This window comes from Corylus avellana, chromosome ca2 (assembly GCF_901000735.1).
Source record: "Corylus avellana chromosome ca2, CavTom2PMs-1.0".
NCBI classification, from domain to species: domain Eukaryota; kingdom Viridiplantae; phylum Streptophyta; class Magnoliopsida; order Fagales; family Betulaceae; genus Corylus; species Corylus avellana.
The window spans coordinates 15,962,684-15,980,436 of record NC_081542.1 but is presented as its reverse complement, the minus strand read 5'-3'; the positions used below and the strand labels follow the sequence as shown (position 1 = coordinate 15,980,436).

At 34.9% G+C, this 17,753-nt stretch overlaps 4 protein-coding genes across 6 annotated transcripts; 2 read left to right on the top strand and 2 right to left on the bottom strand.

Annotated features, from left to right (window-relative positions):
* Positions 1–77: 77 nt before the first annotated feature.
* Positions 78–2,583, top strand: LOC132171270 (uncharacterized). 3 transcript variants are annotated; one of them, XM_059582549.1, is made up of 4 exons: positions 78–1,000; positions 1,150–1,473; positions 1,580–1,839; positions 1,999–2,115. In XM_059582549.1, exons 2-4 carry the CDS (start codon positions 1,183–1,185, stop codon positions 2,000–2,002), a joined length of 555 nt encoding a protein of 184 aa, XP_059438532.1. In that variant the 5' UTR covers positions 78–1,000; positions 1,150–1,182; the 3' UTR covers positions 2,003–2,115. The 3 variants fall into 3 exon arrangements, with proteins under 3 accessions (XP_059438532.1, XP_059438531.1, XP_059438530.1); XM_059582548.1 differs by having other exon boundaries at positions 79–1,000; positions 1,923–2,115; XM_059582547.1 differs by having other exon boundaries at positions 82–1,000; positions 2,022–2,583.
* A 1,512-nt stretch (positions 2,584–4,095) lies between these two features.
* LOC132172071 (probable protein disulfide-isomerase A6) lies at positions 4,096–8,316 on the top strand. The gene is made up of 11 exons (XM_059583505.1): positions 4,096–4,297; positions 4,914–4,998; positions 5,243–5,340; positions 5,455–5,510; positions 6,292–6,409; positions 6,574–6,601; positions 6,694–6,785; positions 6,888–7,044; positions 7,123–7,247; positions 7,462–7,561; positions 7,986–8,316. The coding sequence occupies exons 1-11, from the start codon at positions 4,143–4,145 to the stop codon at positions 8,049–8,051; spliced, it is 1,080 nt and encodes a 359-aa protein (XP_059439488.1). The 5' UTR covers positions 4,096–4,142; the 3' UTR covers positions 8,052–8,316.
* A 1,600-nt stretch (positions 8,317–9,916) lies between these two features.
* Positions 9,917–12,364, bottom strand: LOC132171356 (uncharacterized). Its single transcript, XM_059582652.1, has 3 exons — positions 12,089–12,364; positions 11,593–11,690; positions 9,917–10,830 (listed from the first exon to the last, which is right to left on the bottom strand). Exons 1-3 carry the CDS (start codon positions 12,242–12,244, stop codon positions 10,260–10,262), a joined length of 825 nt encoding a protein of 274 aa, XP_059438635.1. The 5' UTR covers positions 12,245–12,364; the 3' UTR covers positions 9,917–10,259.
* Positions 12,365–15,987: 3,623 nt separating this feature from the next.
* Positions 15,988–17,432, bottom strand: LOC132171039 (uncharacterized). Its single transcript, XM_059582244.1, has one exon. It carries the CDS (start codon positions 17,281–17,283, stop codon positions 16,165–16,167), a length of 1,119 nt encoding a protein of 372 aa, XP_059438227.1. The 5' UTR covers positions 17,284–17,432; the 3' UTR covers positions 15,988–16,164.
* Positions 17,433–17,753: the final 321 nt, after the last annotated feature.

Below are 17,753 nucleotides of genomic sequence, written 5' to 3'. Positions count from 1 at the left end.
ATTATGTTGAAAGTTTTTATTTTCGGTAAGCAGTTGGACTGGTTTTAACAAACTTTTATTTTCATTTCTTAATATTTTGATTGAATCGTTGCAGAGTTAGTAGACAAATACAAAGGAAACTGAAAATTTATGGGTTTTAGCCCTAAGCCCCTAATTTATCCAAATTAATTATTAAGATGCTTGTATTTCAGGCCATGATAGCTGATGATTCGAATTTTACCAAAATCTCAATATATTATATTGATATCACTTGTAAATTGTTGGAACCCTTGCAAAAAATTGATGGAAGAAAGTGAAGTTGTAGGATGCACGCATTTTGGGTACAATTGTTTTACCAAAGGAGTATGATAGTTAGAGCTTTAATGCTTCTTGTTCTATTGATTTCTACTCTGCATAGTCTTGGTGCACCTTATCAGTTAGATTGTTGTACTAAAGTCGGCCATGGAAGAGTTTTAGTTTTGATAACCATCAAGAGCTTCAATGCTTCTCTGATCACAGTTGTCCAATTGTAACGCCATCTGCTAAGCTGGTTGTTCAAGTTATGGAACACATACATTATCTTCATTAAATTTATGTACCCTTTTAACTTATCCAAAAACAATCTGCTGCACACCTTTTAATTATTATTATTATTATTATTATTCAAATTAAAGTGTTATGAATCCCCCCATGTTAAGAGTGCTAAATCGAATTCCACTGCAATTTGTAGATATAAGTCCTTTGGACATTTCTGGTTAAAACATTAGAACAAATAACATTTCTTTGTGGATGTTGATTTAATGCTAAGATAAATAACTTTAGGAAATGATAATTCTGTACTAGGGCTACATCTTACCTAAGGATACTGGCCAATACCCAATCAGAAGGCATTCAGAGCCTGAGGCGATCCCTCCATAGTTCCTCTGAGGAAGATGATGACTGGTCTGAATTAGGCGTACCAGTAGCACAAGGTGTAGGTACACATCTGAAATTGAAGACAGAAAAGCCAGACCGTTTTAGGGTATGCATATAGTGTACTGTTGGGATTCTGTGTGGCTATGTATTCACTATTTCTATATTAATAGTTCGCTATAGTTGAATCTTCATGAATACTCATTAAAAAAATGTAAAGTGAGTTCTGACCGAACCTTGAATCTCAATTTTAAGCAGAAAGATGAACCTAGAAAAAGATCTTCATCTCGCATGTCTTTGCCTGCAGAAGGTCAGCCCAGGTCGAAGGGCGTCTCATCAAAACTGGTTAACTCTTCACCAGCTCCTACTCTCAAGCCAGACAACCAAGTCAATATTTCTAGTACTCCTACCAATATAAATGTTTCTAACTTCAAAAGTTCAAGCTCTATTTCTGTTGAGAATGTCCCTTCCACAATCAACCTTTCCCTGTTGAAAAAGGCACTTTCAGTTTTTGGGGAGATTTCTAAGGCTTCCATGACTAGTAAACCAAATGAATTTAATTGCTGCTATGTCCAATTTGAGGTACATATTTTGGTTGTTTTGTTTTTTTGGTCATCCATCCCTCCTCTTTCCCTTACCTATTTTTGCATGTGGTTGTCTAATAAGTACATAATTTGCATGCTTCAAGAGTGTAGAATCTTGCAAGAGAGCAATTGCTGTTGGTGGAATTAGAGTGAGCAGCTTCATCCTACCAATTTGTCCTCTGCGTGTCGAGGAAACTGTTACCATTAGGATTAGCAACGTCAGCTCAGAGACTGCTGATTCAGCAATACATTCTATATGCGTGTCATTTGGTCTTTTGGAGGGGCTTGTAAGGACAAAGGAGGGATTGGTGGATGCCTTGTTTAGTGTGGAGGACAACAAAAACGCACAAAGCATACTTACAAAGTAAGAAATACTACCCATTATATACCTTTCCTTATGTCTTTTTTGTATTTCAAAAGTACTTAATGTTCTGGACATGCTATTAGATGAAGCTGACGATGCCAGATTTCTTTTCGTCAGTGTTAGGTAAGAATACATGACTTCCATAATCTTTCTCCTCAGTTGAGTATGCCTTTGGTTGTCAGATTGAACCACACGAGCATGGATGACTGCAAATGGACAGCCTGTTTGCATTCTAGAGACTCTGCCTCTGAAGTGATGACCAACAAAGATTATACTCAGTGCAATTTGGGGTTACAGATCATCAGTCATTTGGATGACTTGGAAGCACAAATGTCCATGAAGAAGGTATATGCAGAAGATTTAAAGATTCTGCATCATTCCTTAATGCACCTCGAATCTCACCCTGCGAGTAGGGAGAGAAGTTCCCAATATTGATGGGAGTTATGTATATCACTATTAGGTACTCTCTGCGATGCAAAAGCCTTCATGAAAATCCAGAAGATTATTATCAAGAGTTAAATACTAATCTTGGCTGTCAAAATCTTTGATTTTTGATTTTGAAAGTATTTTAGGGAGATCTGACGGGACAATTAGGTTCTCACCATGTCATGATCATGATTCCCTTGATGGAAGATAGAATGTGGCAAAATATTGGCTTGTATCATTATTAGATATTTTAGGGTTTCGAAGGCATGTACTTAACTGATATTGACTCTTATTAAACTTGGATGTTGAAGTCTATAATTTTTATTCCTTTTTTTTTTTTTGCCCTTTATAAACCATAGTTGTGGGATCCAATGAAACGAGGAATAGTGAAATGGAAATGATTTATTTTATGTTGTATTTAATAATATACATTGTGTTAATATATATACACATTTGCACTTCTTCACTTTCTTTTCACACTCTTTTAGGTAGCTTTTAAAATTATCATTAAATCAAAATTTAATAGTAAATTATCCTAAATTCATTTGTAATTTTCAAAGCTACTTAAAAATAGTGGAAATAGGAATAAGAAAGTGGGTGTGTAGCATTATTTGATATAATATCATATGATAATATATATACTATTAATTTTGTGAAATTTAATTTAGATCATAAAATGATCGTGATCCATGAAACAAATGGATCACCACCCACTTCTTTAATCCAACATAATATTTGCCAATTGGATTTTCACTTGAACCCTAGAAATACTCCTACATTCCTCGGTACTAGCCAAAAGTCATGTTCTTTAGTTCTCTTTTAACAAATCAAGTGTCCCTCCACCATGTAAGAGACACATGTTTTCTTTAACATTCTTAATAGTGATTTGTTACCCTTTTACTAACTTAGGAACCCAAATATTAATTTATGAGAAACTCAAATATGTTAGATTACACTTGTTATTTATTAAAGTAAATTGAATAAAATTTCATCCAAGCTGGTTTAGATGAAATTTGTGTCCCTGGAAAATTAAAACTTGTGTGCTAGCGTCATTTGAGTTTTTTTAATAGACCCGGTTACAGCACCATATCAGATTAAGTCCATAAATTTGGGTCTAACTATCGTATATATAAGACTTTTAATTATGGACAAAGTTTTTCTCTAACTTAAAACTAGCATATTTTTAGAACATATAATTCTTATAGAACGCTAATGAGGACAAATAATACCTTAATATACTAAATTAGAGGAATTTCATTTAATTTAGATAAAAAATTATTATGTAAGACTAATTCTAAATATTTATCTCTCATCTCACTTTTATGCTATTATGTTGATGTGACAGCGTTCAACCTTTGAATCAGAAAGTTTAATTAGCATATTTTTATTCTGCCACTATCTTATGATGTTGACGTGACTTTTTTATTTTTATTTTTATTTTTGAGTGATGTTACTCATTCATAATTCATTTTTTTTAAAATCTATCATTAAATTTGTGAAAGCGTCGTTAAGTCCAGTTGATATAACGATAAATTTACCCATCTCTCATAAAAAGAAAAAAAAAAAAGACAAATGAAAAAAAAAAAAAAGAAAAGAAAAAAAAAAAGGAAAAATCTCTTGTTCCAAAAGTTAAGCCAAGTCAAGTTATGTGTACGCCCCCACCGAATTCCTCCGGCACAAGCTCTGCCCTCTCACATCTCGACACGTCACCCACAACACGTCACCCCTCTGATAACCAATGGGACTGTGACACGTTACTCAAGCAAAAACACAGTTGCTCCAAGAAAAGTCAAAATAAACTACAAATAAAATTCCCATTTCCAAACTTGACATTGGTACAGAGCAAAGAGAAAAACAGAGCGAAAAAACAGAGAGAGATGGAAAAGCTTCTTCAGATCTGGGTGGCCTTTGGAACCTTGGCCTTGTTAGCCGTTGCAGCCTTTGCAGAAGACGTCGTTGTGCTGACCGAAGCGAACTTCGAGAAAGAGGTCGGTCAGGACCGAGGATCTCTTGTCGAATTCTACGCTCCATGGTACCCGTTTGATTCTATCTTGTTAATCATTTGTTTCAGCTCTTGATTTAACTTGTACTGTGACGAGTGGATCGGTGCTTTATTGTTATGTAAGATCTGGGTTTAGGCTCAGTGGCTTTTATTCAATCCGATGCGTTTGATTTCTGTGATTCTTTTATTTTTCTTTTCTACTTTTTTAAGGATTTTGTTACTGGGTGCTTAAGAATAAGATTGGGATTAAATCTTATTTATTTATTAGAGTTTCGTCCGATTATATATGCAGTGAAGGTGTTTGGATGAAAAATTGTATTGCATTGTAGTAAATTTCGAGGTGGGTCAAAAATAAATTACGAAAGTGCAAAAGAGAAGCTTTTAAAGATTACTAATTGGGTTCTGTGTTTAAGTTTGTGTCTTTTAAGCCATTTCAAACTTTGTGTAATAAAGAAAGGAACTTTTCGAATATTCTTTATTTTTTCTTTTCTCGTTTTAGATTTTCTGAAAGGTTCTAAGAAGGATTGAAAAGATTTGTATCTCAGTGTTTATTCTGTTCTGATAGTGGGTTTGTGGGAAACTCTGGTTTCCCACAGAGAGTTTCCCAGCAAGTCAAACTTACATCGATATTTCGTTTGTGTGACAGGTGTGGGCACTGTAAAAAGCTTGCTCCAGAGTTTGAGAAGCTCGGCACAAGTTTCAGAAAGGCCAAGTCGGTCTTGATTGGAAAGGTAAGCTCTTTACAATGGTTTGCATTTGTTTATTTAGAAACTTGTTAGTGTAGTTGCACTGCTTATTTATGATTTAATTTTCGTATTTTTGTTAGTGATATTCATCTGATGACATCTTTTTATGCCTATGGTGAACAATTAGATGTTATTTTTTAGTGATGAAGTTTCTTCAAACTGATTTATACGATGCTATTGCCTTGAGTGTTGAATTCTTCATGACATATGATTCGATAATGTGGAGTAGGTGGACTGCGATGAACAGAAGAGCTTGTGCAGCAAATACGATGTTTCTGGATATCCAACCATTAAATGGTTTCCAAAAGGATCGTTGGAACCTAAAAAGTGAGGATAATTCAACTATTCAACACAGTTGTGAAAAGTTTTCGTCAATGTTCCCTCACATACATAATGTGCTACTCTTCATGAATATTAATTGTATGATGTATATGTATATAGGTATGAAGGACCACGTACTGCAGAAGCCCTCACTGAGTTTGTGAATACTGAAGGAGGTAGTATACCTTTCCTTTAAAATTACCTTGTGCCAACGTGTGAACCAAAATGATTTTCTTCTGGTTGGATTTTAGGGTTAGACATAAATAAATTACAATTAGGCATTTTTTGAAGAAAACTAATTGTTTTATTTATTTAGTCATTCATTTATATTTTGTGAGTGCACCTTCAGGGTCTTTTCGGTTTTCACTTTGATGGCTTCGTTTTATGAAGCCCGCTGAATGCGTGTTAGTCCTAACTTGTATGACACTATTGTACGATGTGCACCTCTCACTTTAGGTAATCTTTAGAGGATGTATGTGTCTCTGGCTCTACCTTTGTGCCCTTAGATGAGTTCTAAGGTTTAGTGCAATGACTTAGGAAAAGTGCTAGCCACATCTGCGCCATCACCTCTAAAATGACTAATCAATTTAGACATTCCTTAAAATCACTTGTAAAGCCTAGTTTCACCTTGTAAGTAAGCAATGCGGGTCTTTCTATAAATCATCCACTCTATGTGAGCTACTCATCTTTCCAATATGAGACCGAAGTGTTACAGTTAGACTAGCATCTTCTAAAACTGGTTACCACACATGATTTTGTAGTATTGTTATCTTCCCTGTTGCATCTTGAAGAATGTGTCACCATAGAGTGTGTTTCTACACACGATTATGTGCTTTATTATTTTCCTCCTCACACTTTTAGGAACTTGTATCCCCCGGAATTACTTATTTTATTTTCTCTTGTGTGTGTATATACCGGCATAACCACAGAATTTTCAATGAGGTCAATTGTTTGCAGGGACTAATGTGAAGATAGCTACAGTTCCATCCAATGTAGTGGTGCTCACAGCTGATAATTTTAATGAGGTTGTATTGGATGAAACCAAAGATGTTTTGGTTGAGTTCTATGCCCCATGGTAAGCATGCCTATTCTTCTCTCTTTTTAATATCAACATCTTTTAAGAGACTGTTGGTCTTTCTTCCTTCATGGGTAGTGAATTTCGTTATTGATTTCTGTATTTCTTTATTTCTTTATTTAATTCTATATTACTGGTTAGTATCTAATGGATTGCGGTTGCAGGTGCGGTCACTGCAAGAGCCTTGCTCCTGTATGTCTTAACTCTTTTGTTTGGTTATTGTGATCGGAGCCTTTTTAACTTCTGCACTTGTAATGATCTGGGTTTTTCCTTTGTTGCTTCAGACCTATGAAAAGGTAGCTACAGCATTTAAATCTGATGAAGATGTAGTGATTGCTAATCTAGATGCTGACAAATACAAGGATCTAGCAGAAAAGTAAGTGCAAACTCAATTTATAAGCTTGTTTGTCTGCTGAAGATGGATTTCTCAACATACCTTTAAGAGCCAATTTCTTAATGGCCAATGCTTTGTTTGAAGGTATTCTGTAAGTGGGTTCCCTACATTGAAATTCTTTCCAAGGAGCAACAAAGCCGGTGACGAATATGAGGGTGGCAGAGATTTAGATGACTTTGTGGCTTTCATCAATGAAAAGTGTGGCACCAGTCGTGATGGAAAAGGACAGCTTACTTCAAATGTTAGTTATGAAGATTAAAACTGATGTGTGATCACAATTTTATTACTGTTTACTTAAAATGTTCTATGGTTTTGACAGGCTGGTATAGTTGCGAGTTTGGATGCCTTAGTGAAGGAGTTTCTAGCTGCTACTAACGAAGAGAAGAAGGCAGTCTTTGCTCGGATAGAAGAGGAAGTTGAGAAGCTCACAGGTTTCAGCGCTAGGTACTCCATTTGTGGCTGTCTGCTTTCTATATTCAACTATTTTTAAGTTTGAACTTTATAATGCCTTTGTAAAGTCAGCATTGTTGATTGCTATCCTCTTTTAAGGTATTGCTTGAAAGGATCATATGTTTGCATTTCTCTGCCAAAGACTTCTTTCTATTTTTTGAGATAAAGCTCCTGTGAACCTAGATAACTATTATGAACCCTTTTTCAGGTATGGAAAGATTTACTTGAAAGCTGCCAAAAATTGTATGGAGAAAGGTTCTGATTATGCTAAGAACGAAAGGGAGAGAATCCAGCGCATTCTTGACAAGGTAAGATTTATGCCCCATTCTCCACGTTAAAGCACATATTGGAATAGGATCTACAAGTAAATTTTGGATAGCTTGAAATGGCCATTTATTGGAAGTGGTGTTTGACATCACACTTGCCTTTGGTACTAATTTTTCTTATGATATATCTTCAAGGGAAAAAGATCTCCTCTCTTTTTCTTTTTTCCTTTTAGTTATATAAAATTATGTCGATTGTACACTGGAGCTTCTGTAAATGATATATACATCAAGGGTTTCAAGCTGAACAAATATAAAAGATGACTTATTATAAACTACTTCAACATGGCAATTTTATGCCTTTGTACCCCAAGAATCATAACTTATTGTTTTTACCCTTCAACAAGTTGTTCAAGATATGCTGAAATTGAGCTCAATGATTGATCTTGCTTTTTCTTGTTTGATGCAGGCAATCAGCCCAGCCAAGGCAGATGAGTTCACCCTGAAGAAAAATATTCTATCCGCGTTTGCTTGATCTCCAGTAGCCTAGTCTTGCACTCATCTTGCACTGGGGATGGGGTTTATTGAATGGTTTTTCCTGCCACCATCCCCATCGGATTTTACTTTAATGTATTTGAGCTGGGCATCGTAACCGTTATAATTTTAGGCCTGGGATGGTAATCGAGCACGCTAGCTGTAGCAAAGAACTGTTTTGAGTTCCAATTTACCTAACTGCAGTGATTTCATTCCTTTAGTGTTGTATTTTATATTTGTGATAATAAACTTAATTTTAAATTGAATCATAGGTTATATTAGTTGGTATATATATATACTTGTGTTAGAATTCCAAACCACACCTAAAAGGATAAGTCAAAAAAATGTCATTAGGCTCTGCTTACAGATGGACTACCGCTGCCCGAATTGTAGATGTGAGAATTTTTATGGGGGTTCATCTGTCAAAGTGGACAGCCATCTCAAAAGTTGCTTGGCCATGTATGATTTATATTAACTTTCTCAGGTTCGAATTATTAGTAATTTGGATACAAAATTATCGGAAATTTCTATCTATAAGCAATAATGTTGCCTTTGGAAAACATCTTTCACTCTAAATTTTAATGGTACATTGTTACAATGCTCTAATAACTGTGTTTCTACAACCTCTAACACGTTTCTATGTTTAGATTCAATATGATGCCAAGGTTATTTTGGAGGGAAAATGCTAGGTGTTCTTCTAGTGTTTTTCTATTATTTTTTTAATTGTGATGTGGTTTTTAAAATTATCGTTAAATTTGAGATTATCATTATTGACTTTTAATCTATTGGTGATTTTAAAAGTTACATTACAGTTGGGAGTATACTAAGAGAACACTAGAAGAACACTTAGTATTTTTCATTTTAGAGCAACCCCATGTTCATTAAAGCATTTATACCCGAGTCATTAAATTTTTAGAAAGGTAAAGAGGGAGGGCAAGGAAGATTTTAAATTCTTGATGGAAATAATTGTGTTTTTTTTTTTTGTAAGAAAGAAGCAATAGCTTTGAAGGGAAAATAAATGGCAAGGAAAGAATATGGGTGAGGTCCCATAAGAGGATTGAGTTTTAGGACTTGTTTGAGATTGCGTTTGAGGGACCTAAAAGTACTTTTAACACTTACAAAATTCGTTTGAAGAAAAAAATATTTATTTGGTAAAAAAATTAAAAGCGCTTTTAAGGATCCAAAAAAGTCTAAAAATGGCCTAAACGCACTTTTGGCAAAAGCTTAAAAATGAAACTTTTGCCCAAAAACTATTTTTTACTTAAAAGCACTATTTCTCAAACGCAATCCCAAACAAGCTCTTAGTACAATTCACCATCCAAACTATGTCATTCAAATAACTAATTGCATGCAATTAATTTAAGCAGCCAGTTGGAGATAATTCTTATTTTCTTTAAAGCATGTTCGAGATTGTGTTTAAAAAATAGAGCTTTTAAATAATAATAATAATAATAAAAATAAATAAATAAAAAATTAGCAAAATCTTTATTTTTAAACTTTTGCCAAAAAGTGTGTTTGGGTCATTTTAGAATAAAAAAAAGTTATAAAAGTGCTTTTGAAATTTTTTACCAAACATGCCAATAATAATAAAATATTAAAAAAAAAAAAAAAAAAAAACTTTTTAGCAAAATCTTTATTTTTAAACTTTTGCCAAAAAGTGCGTTTGAGTCATTTTAGAATAAAAAAAAGTTAAAAAAGTGCTTTTAAAATTTTTTACCAAACATGCTAATTTTTGTTTGGTACAACTTTTTAAGTATTAAAAATACTTTTTAAGCTCTGAAACACAGTCTCAAGCATGCTCTTATTCCCTTTTGAGTTTATGTACTAAGATCCAAGTGGAAGCCAAATAAGAAAAAACGATAACCATTAAAACACTAGACAAATATATCACTATTTTGCAACATCATAACTCATAAGCTATGCTCAAGTTGCGGCAAAAAATTAAGAGAAAAATTAAATCAGGGGCAATTAATTACGTCCCAAGTGAACGGGCTCTTCTATTTTTTTGTAATGAAACTGCTAGAGACTGGATTAAGTAAGCCATGGCCTTTCCACTGCAATAAATGATGGGGACTTCACGAATAGAAATAAATAAATAAATAAATGATGGGGACTTCACAATTTCCCAGCTGAGAAGAACCAAGCAAGACCTGCTGGGGCATGCACTGATGAGATTAGAGCTTGTCTTCCTAATGCATTCCTGAAGAATCTAATTCCCAGAATCATCACCTTTTACATTCACATCCAAGGCTCTGCAAGATGTCTCTCGATTGAAATTGGCCACTGGCATTCCCATTGAAGAACACTCCTCAATGTGATACTCTCTCTCATCATCTAAAGACTTCATATTCGTATCTGAGCACTGTCGCTCTGCAGCTTCTATATTAGGTACAGGATCTTGCCCTGAACCAAATGCCAGTTCATAGGATGATGGCCAAGGAGGCTGTGTTCTCATCACAGACCGCAAGAGAGCAGCCCTCCTCAAGTCAGCTGAGTGGCATATATCACTAGGTGATGATGGGAACCGACCCTCAGAATCTGAGCCTCGTTGACGAGTTTGTGAGCAAGTGACAGTAGCAGCAGCACATCCATGCGAAGGGTATGAACTAGTGGAAGGTGCAGAAGTGAACCCACTGTGTGGTCTTTGATACCTATATGGAGAGACAGGACTGGTGGGCACACTGTCAGGTTGGGAGGAGCAAGTGTTTATTGGGGTCTCACAAAATCGAGTGTCATCGGTGTCTTCTGACATTGGTGAATACTGGAAGGACATTTCATCCCTGGAAATACAAAGAAAAGGAAACTCAAAGAAATTGAGTACAATTATTTAGTTATGCTAAAGATAGCATTTTTCCAAGGCAAGTTATATATACATTGGAAAACAAAGAGGGGCAATGATGTGGTGAGCTGATGCTTTCAGTAGGAGGGAACATGAGGAACTATTTCATGGCTCATATTAAAAATTTTAGATAACGTGGAAAACATATTCACATCCACATATATACCGTTAGATGCTCCGAAACTTAATTTGGACCATGAAATGGATCCTGTCCATTTCCAGTGAAATTGAGAGGATCCTATTCCAGGTCGGAGATGGTGATGAATGACTCTGCAAGCAAAGGGAACACCAAAATCACAGACAAACAGATTCTATGTGATCTGCTATCATGTCTGTACTTAATGAGTTCACTTCTTTCACAGTGATTTCAACCCAATTCCACTTATCAATTAGTTTCCATTTAAAGCCTACAGTGCCAAAACAATTGGGTTATCTAAATATATGGGAAATATCAACTATTAAGTACTTAAAACAAGAAGATTTCTCCACTTTCAAACATTAAGATTCAAACAAAAGCTCTACCCTAGTTCCACCCCACCCCTTTACCACCAAAGCCAAGACTAGTGGCTGAAGCAACTACTCGAAAGTTATTCAGAATGAAGGAATAGTGCATATTTGTTTTGCAATGTTTCATTCCTCAAAACCATGAAAAATTTATGTGCAAGTAAGACACAGTAAACCGAAAGACTGTTGACTAAGTTACCTGGGATAAAACATGCTTTCGGACCTGGCCGGAGATTCCATTAGATTCTCAGGGAGTGGGTCTCCAACCGTCAAACCATTCAAACTGGACGCCATTATCTGCGGGGGAGAAAAACACAAACTTTGAAGAAACGAAAGACTCAACGTGCAAATTTCCAGATGTAAACTAGAGCTAAACCTCGAACTAATCCTCACCCAGAAAAACCAAATAAACATATAATGAGGAATCCATAAGAGGCACTCAAACAAACTCCAAAAAGTGTAAATCTTGCGTAATCAATTTTTTCCCAAGAACCCCAAAACAGATTAGTGTTCAAAAAAAAAAAAAAAACTTTGAAGAAAACCCATAAAGAATTCGAACCACATTGTTTGTTAAAACAGTAACCCATTACTTGAAAACAAAAAATTCGCAAAATCCCGTGAAAAGCCCCATCGTCATCACAATAAGAATACGTAAATTCATAAAATAAAACAACAATAAAGAAGACGAAGCGAACCTCGCTGAGGTAGCGTTTGTGAGAGTGGAGGTTGTCGACGTAAACCTCATCTTCGGGATCTCTAGCTCGCTTCCCACAAGGTGATGATGTTGATGATGACGATGTCCCTGAGTTTGATTCTGAGACCATTACTGATTGCTTCAATTCCATTTTCATAAAATCGAAACCCAAAATAAATGGATTAAAAAAAGAATTATAATCTTGCAGTCCAGAATTGAAATTCAGAAGAAGAAAGGGAAAGTGAAACAGAGCACGGCCTGAGAACGGGGGAACATGTTATCATATGTCGCTGGCGTATAGTAAGGGTCAATGGACTTGCTGCAGCAGAAGAGCACGTAATAGCTGGGGGTGTTTTGATATTTTAGAAACAAAATAGGAAAAGCTTTTACTATTTTTTGTTTTCTTGAAATAAAAATAATAATTAATTGATGTGATATAAAAGTAAAAATAATTTAATTTTTTTGTGAAAAATAAATTTTTTTTTTTTTTTAATAGAGAAATAAAAAATCAAAAGAAAATAATATATATATATATATATATATATAGTAGAGATTGAATTAGAGTAGATTTCTATTTAATAGAGATTAGATTTTATTTAAGATTAGTTTAAATTAGTTTTGTTATCAATATTTTAAGATCTGACTTATCCTATTATTGATGTGATATAAAAGTAAAAATAATTTAATTTTTTTGTGAAAAAAAAAATTAAAAAAAAAGTTTATTAACTTGACTTTTTTTTTTTTATAGAGAAATAAAAAATCAAAAGAAAAGATAATATATATATATAAAGTAGAGATTGAATTAGAGTAGATTTCTATTTAATAGAGATTAGATTTTATTTAAGATTAGTTTAAATTAGTTTTGTTATCAATATTTTAAGATCTGACTTATCCTATTAGATAGTATTAGAGTTTAATTATCATTCTTGTTTCCTAGTTTAATTGTTATTCTCTTGCTTGTATCTCTGTTTAAATTATGATCAATTAATAAATAGATAATTAGGCAATTAATCACAAATTTTGTGTTTAAAAAATAATTTTAAGTTTCCTTAAAATCTAAAATGTTTAGATTTCCTCATAACTTAAAATCTATCCCATGGTGTTTACAAAATCATTAACAAATAATAAATCCTCTACAATCCTCCTTAATTTAGAATTAAGAAATGGTTTTTAATGATATTATATAAACAAACTACATAAATTATTAGATAGTACATAATTAACTTTCTGGGTTTTTGTCAAAAACGTTATTGGAGTGATTTAATCAAATCACACGCTTGATTTGATTGAATTTGACATGATTTAAACACGATGTAAATCTCGAGTTAGAAACATATCCACTTAGTAGCTGTAAATGCCTTACGATTTTAAGTGGTTTATATTAGTTTAGAAAAAGTCGTATTTTCTTAAATTTTTAATTGTGACAATGTCCCTCCAAACTACTAAAAATTGTCAATATTTTTCTAATGATGAAATTATCCTTAGTAAAATAAAAACAAAAATACTACAACTTCTAGAAAAAACCTAAAACTAAGAAATTTTTTTTTTTCCAAATGGTGGCCAATTTTCATTTTTTATTTTTAAAAAAATCCTTTTATAAGAAAAAAATTATAAATTTTTTTTATAAAAATTAAAAATTTTCGTTTTATTTAAAAAAACTTTGTTTTATAATTTTTTTAAAAATAAAAATTTACGTTTAAAAAAAATAAAAATTTTCGTTTTTTAAAACTAAATAAAAATTTCCATTAAAAAATTAAAAATTAAAAATTTTTCTTTTAAAAAAATATTATTTTTAAATTAAAATGTTTCATTTTTTAAAAAAATCAATTTTTTTTTTTTAATTTATAGAGATATTTTTGTCTTATTGAGAAATCTATAGGGGCCTTTTTGTCTTATCGCTAGTCTTGGGGGGCATTGACAATGCTCTGGTAGTTTGAGAGGGATATTGTCACAATTAAAAGTTTTGAGGGAGCATTGTCAATTGATGGTAGTTTGAGGGGGGTATGTGGACTTACCCTATTAGTTTTGTATAATTTTAATTATAGATATATAAGTTTTTAGATATTCTCTTTTTGTAAGTTAGTTTTCTAAGACTGAATTTGTCACAATTGTGTAATCTATTGAATAGATATTAAATAAACAAGAACAACTTATATTGAAGGAGAAGTTTCCTAGAAAGTTTCTCAATTTTCCCATGCTAAAAAACACCCAAATAAGGTATACCCACCCTACATTCTCTTAGAGATAGTGTCCTCAGTTTAAATTCAAATACTCAAGATCAAGAGTTTGAATTATTCACTCAACAGAATAATTCAAATTCAAATACATGATAATGTTATTTGTAATGTTGTTATCATCTTATCTCACGTTTGAAATGTAACTGAAGAGTACATAGATTGTATCTATCATATTTCAAGTTTGAATCGTAAGCTTAGATTAAATTCATCATAATAGGTTTACTGTAACTATACAACATTATATATAATTGAATATACCTTTTTGGTTTGGTATTCAAGCCAAAACATTATCACAAACTTTCACTTTCAACCTCATTATAATTCCCCATATCATATTTGATGCATTGACATGGTGCATGTGTATGTGCATGTATCCACACAAGTAAGTTGAAATAGATAGAACAATCTATGGTCATGGCTCAATGGCTTCAAGAAATTTTTAAAGTCGTTAGGTATATGTTAAGGCATGACTTCGAATTTTGCAATGAAAAGTTTTGTACTTAATTAGTGTAAACTACATTAGTTTACATTAATGCCTTAGTGTAATTGAATTAGGCTATGGTTTAATTAGATTTGAATGAGGGTCAGCGGTTTTCATTGTTTAGACATCTCATGTACAACTCTTAATAAGTAGATATTACTATAGTCACACTCAATAGTCCCAAATCTTAGTAATTAGGATCGTTACTTAATTGAAATGTTTTAGACCTAATGAAACATGAAAAGTTAGTTTCTTATAGGACTCTCCTAATTTAACGTCTACATCTCAAATTGAACCCTACCAGAATTATAACAATTCACCACGCTTTCATACCGACACCGGCAACATCTTTCACTCCAAAATCTAGTATCTCTTTCGGCATTTTGTGGTGGCTCCACTCGAACACAAGTGAACCCACTCAAATACAAAGGAAACCCTTCCCATATAAGTTACCCCACTCATGATTCGAACACGCATGGTGATAACGACTGTAGCTATTGTGATATCAATGTTAGGTGCCTAATTTGATAACACATACACGTAGTTCGTGAAGGAAAGAACCAAAAGGGTCAAACAAATAAGTAATCAAAAGTGGGTCAGATCTACAGCAAATAGGACGCAAAGTCCCCCATGTGGGTCTACTCAGGTTCCATAGAAAATACAGCACCCCTAACATCTCACCTAACAATAACATCCCATGTGGGGATCAAGCCATTTTCATGCAACAAACAACTGTGGGGGCTTCCATGGGATATTATTATCCATCGGTGTGCAATATGGATCACATAATTACATATCACAATCTCAGCTTACACACCCAAATAGCTACAATTACACTCACAAACTATAATAATCAAAAAAATACAACTCTTATGGGACCATTGATTACCGACTTGCTTGGCCAATTTGCTTCGCATCATGGCTCGTCTTAGTTTGTTAATGTATTATGACGTGACATAAAGATAAAAATAATTTTCATTTTCATGTTTTTAGATTATTAAAGCAAAGCCAAATTCCAAGCAGCAATCCAATAAAAACCCAAGTGAAATTCATTTATGCTTTATATTAATTTTAATGACGGGTGACGTGTTTTAAGTAATTTTTTAACTTATGATTCTCATATGGATAAAATGAATATTATTTCAAACCAGTAAAATATGGTACACAAAGAGAGTGTAGGAGTAAACAAAAGGGGTAAGCTTCAAACTTAGGGGCTTACATACTGATGCACACTAGAATATTCATCAGACCAACAGAGTTTGGGCACTGTACATACGCATCGTATGATATCCTTAAATAAAAATTACATGATATATATATTTATGGTACAAATTAATTAAGGACCTATGTGTCTATGGTCTACGTGGAAGACACTGGGTTCAAAGCCCTAGTGAGGCCATTAAGCGCACCGTATCCTTTGGAACTGAACCCCAGGCACCCAAGCAGGCCTTGCTTGTAGGGCAAGTAGGTCCTCTTCTTGAGCTCCTCCGCCTGCGCTCTATTCGCCGTGTAATGCAACTCGTGCGGTGACCGAGCAGGCGCCCTCCGCTTCCCTGCCGCCACCCCATTGGTCGGTCTTCCAGCAGCTTGCTTTTGCTTCTCCTTCTCCTTCTGCTTCTGCTTTTGCTTCTGCCTCTCCGGTTTTTCCTTGGACGAAATGTATGACCAGAATTTTTCCTTCCCGTTCCCTCTCCCTTCGCTCTTGCTTCTGTACAAGAGGTCCTTCAAGAATACCCACTTCTTCGAGTTTCTCCCCGCGGAGGATGACCTCGACGACGAAGCGGAGCAAGACGGTGTCGTTTCGGTGGATACGGTGGTCGTTTCGCTTTGCTTATCTTCCTTGTCGACGTGTTTAGCCTTGTCGTTATCTTCTTCATGGTGAAGCCACTGAAACTCTGCGTTTCGAAGGGGTGATAAAGATCTCGCTTTTCGGTGCAGAGATCGACTGCGTAGCTTGAGATCTCTGCCTCTGTGCAATGAATCCGAGCGCGCGTTCTTCGCAGTTTCTTCCTCTTCGTGTTCTTCGTCTTCGTCGAGATCCAGGAGTGGGGACAAGATCTGGGGCCTCTGCAAGTGGGAGGACAGCTTCATGGGTCTGATCTGACCGTTGAGGAACAGCTCGTCGGCCGAGCTCATTGATCCAACGGTTACGGAGCCGTTGGGAGAGCACCGGGCTGAGAACTCGAACTCATCGAACGACGAAGTGTCGACGGACTGGGGCGAGGGGGGACACGTGGCGGACGGAGCGGAGGATAACACAAAGTGCATGGGGCTGGCGGGTGCGCTGAAGAAGTATCCACCGCTGGTGATGGGGCTCCGGCCCGGACTTGACGGGGCACTGACGTAAGGGGTGGAGCATGTTGAGTCGTCGAAGTCGTCGCTGAAACGGTGCGTTTCGGAGGCGTCGATGGGATCGCCATCCGTGAAGTGGTCTGGCTCTGATCCTCCGTTGCTGGTACGGCTTTGAAGCAGAACCATTATGTGAGAGAGAGACTCTGAGACCCTGACTAGCTTGTTCGACACGCAATAATTGTGCAGAGAGAGAGAGAGAGAGAGAGGGAGCTCTCTGAGCGATAAGGGTGTGCATATGATAAAGCCCAGGCGGTCATGCTCTGTTTGGCAAGGCTTTCAATATAATGTCAGTGGGTTTGTCTTGTTTTGGAGTGTCTTCATTGCCAAATTACTAATGCGTCCAAGGTGAATATTTCGGATTAGCTGATGATGCCCTTTTGTGTCATTCGAGGAAAGAATTCTGGGACAGATTGACCAAACTGACCTTCTTCAGCACTAATTAGTCTTTTTGATAAAAAAAAAAAAAAAAGAAACTTTTTCAACACTAATTCGTCCTTTTGAAAAGAAAGAAATAAAAGTAAATAAAGTCAACATTCTTCTTAAACTATTGATAATGTTTTTCAAAATTACTGAAACATTGTCCATGTCTAATGTCC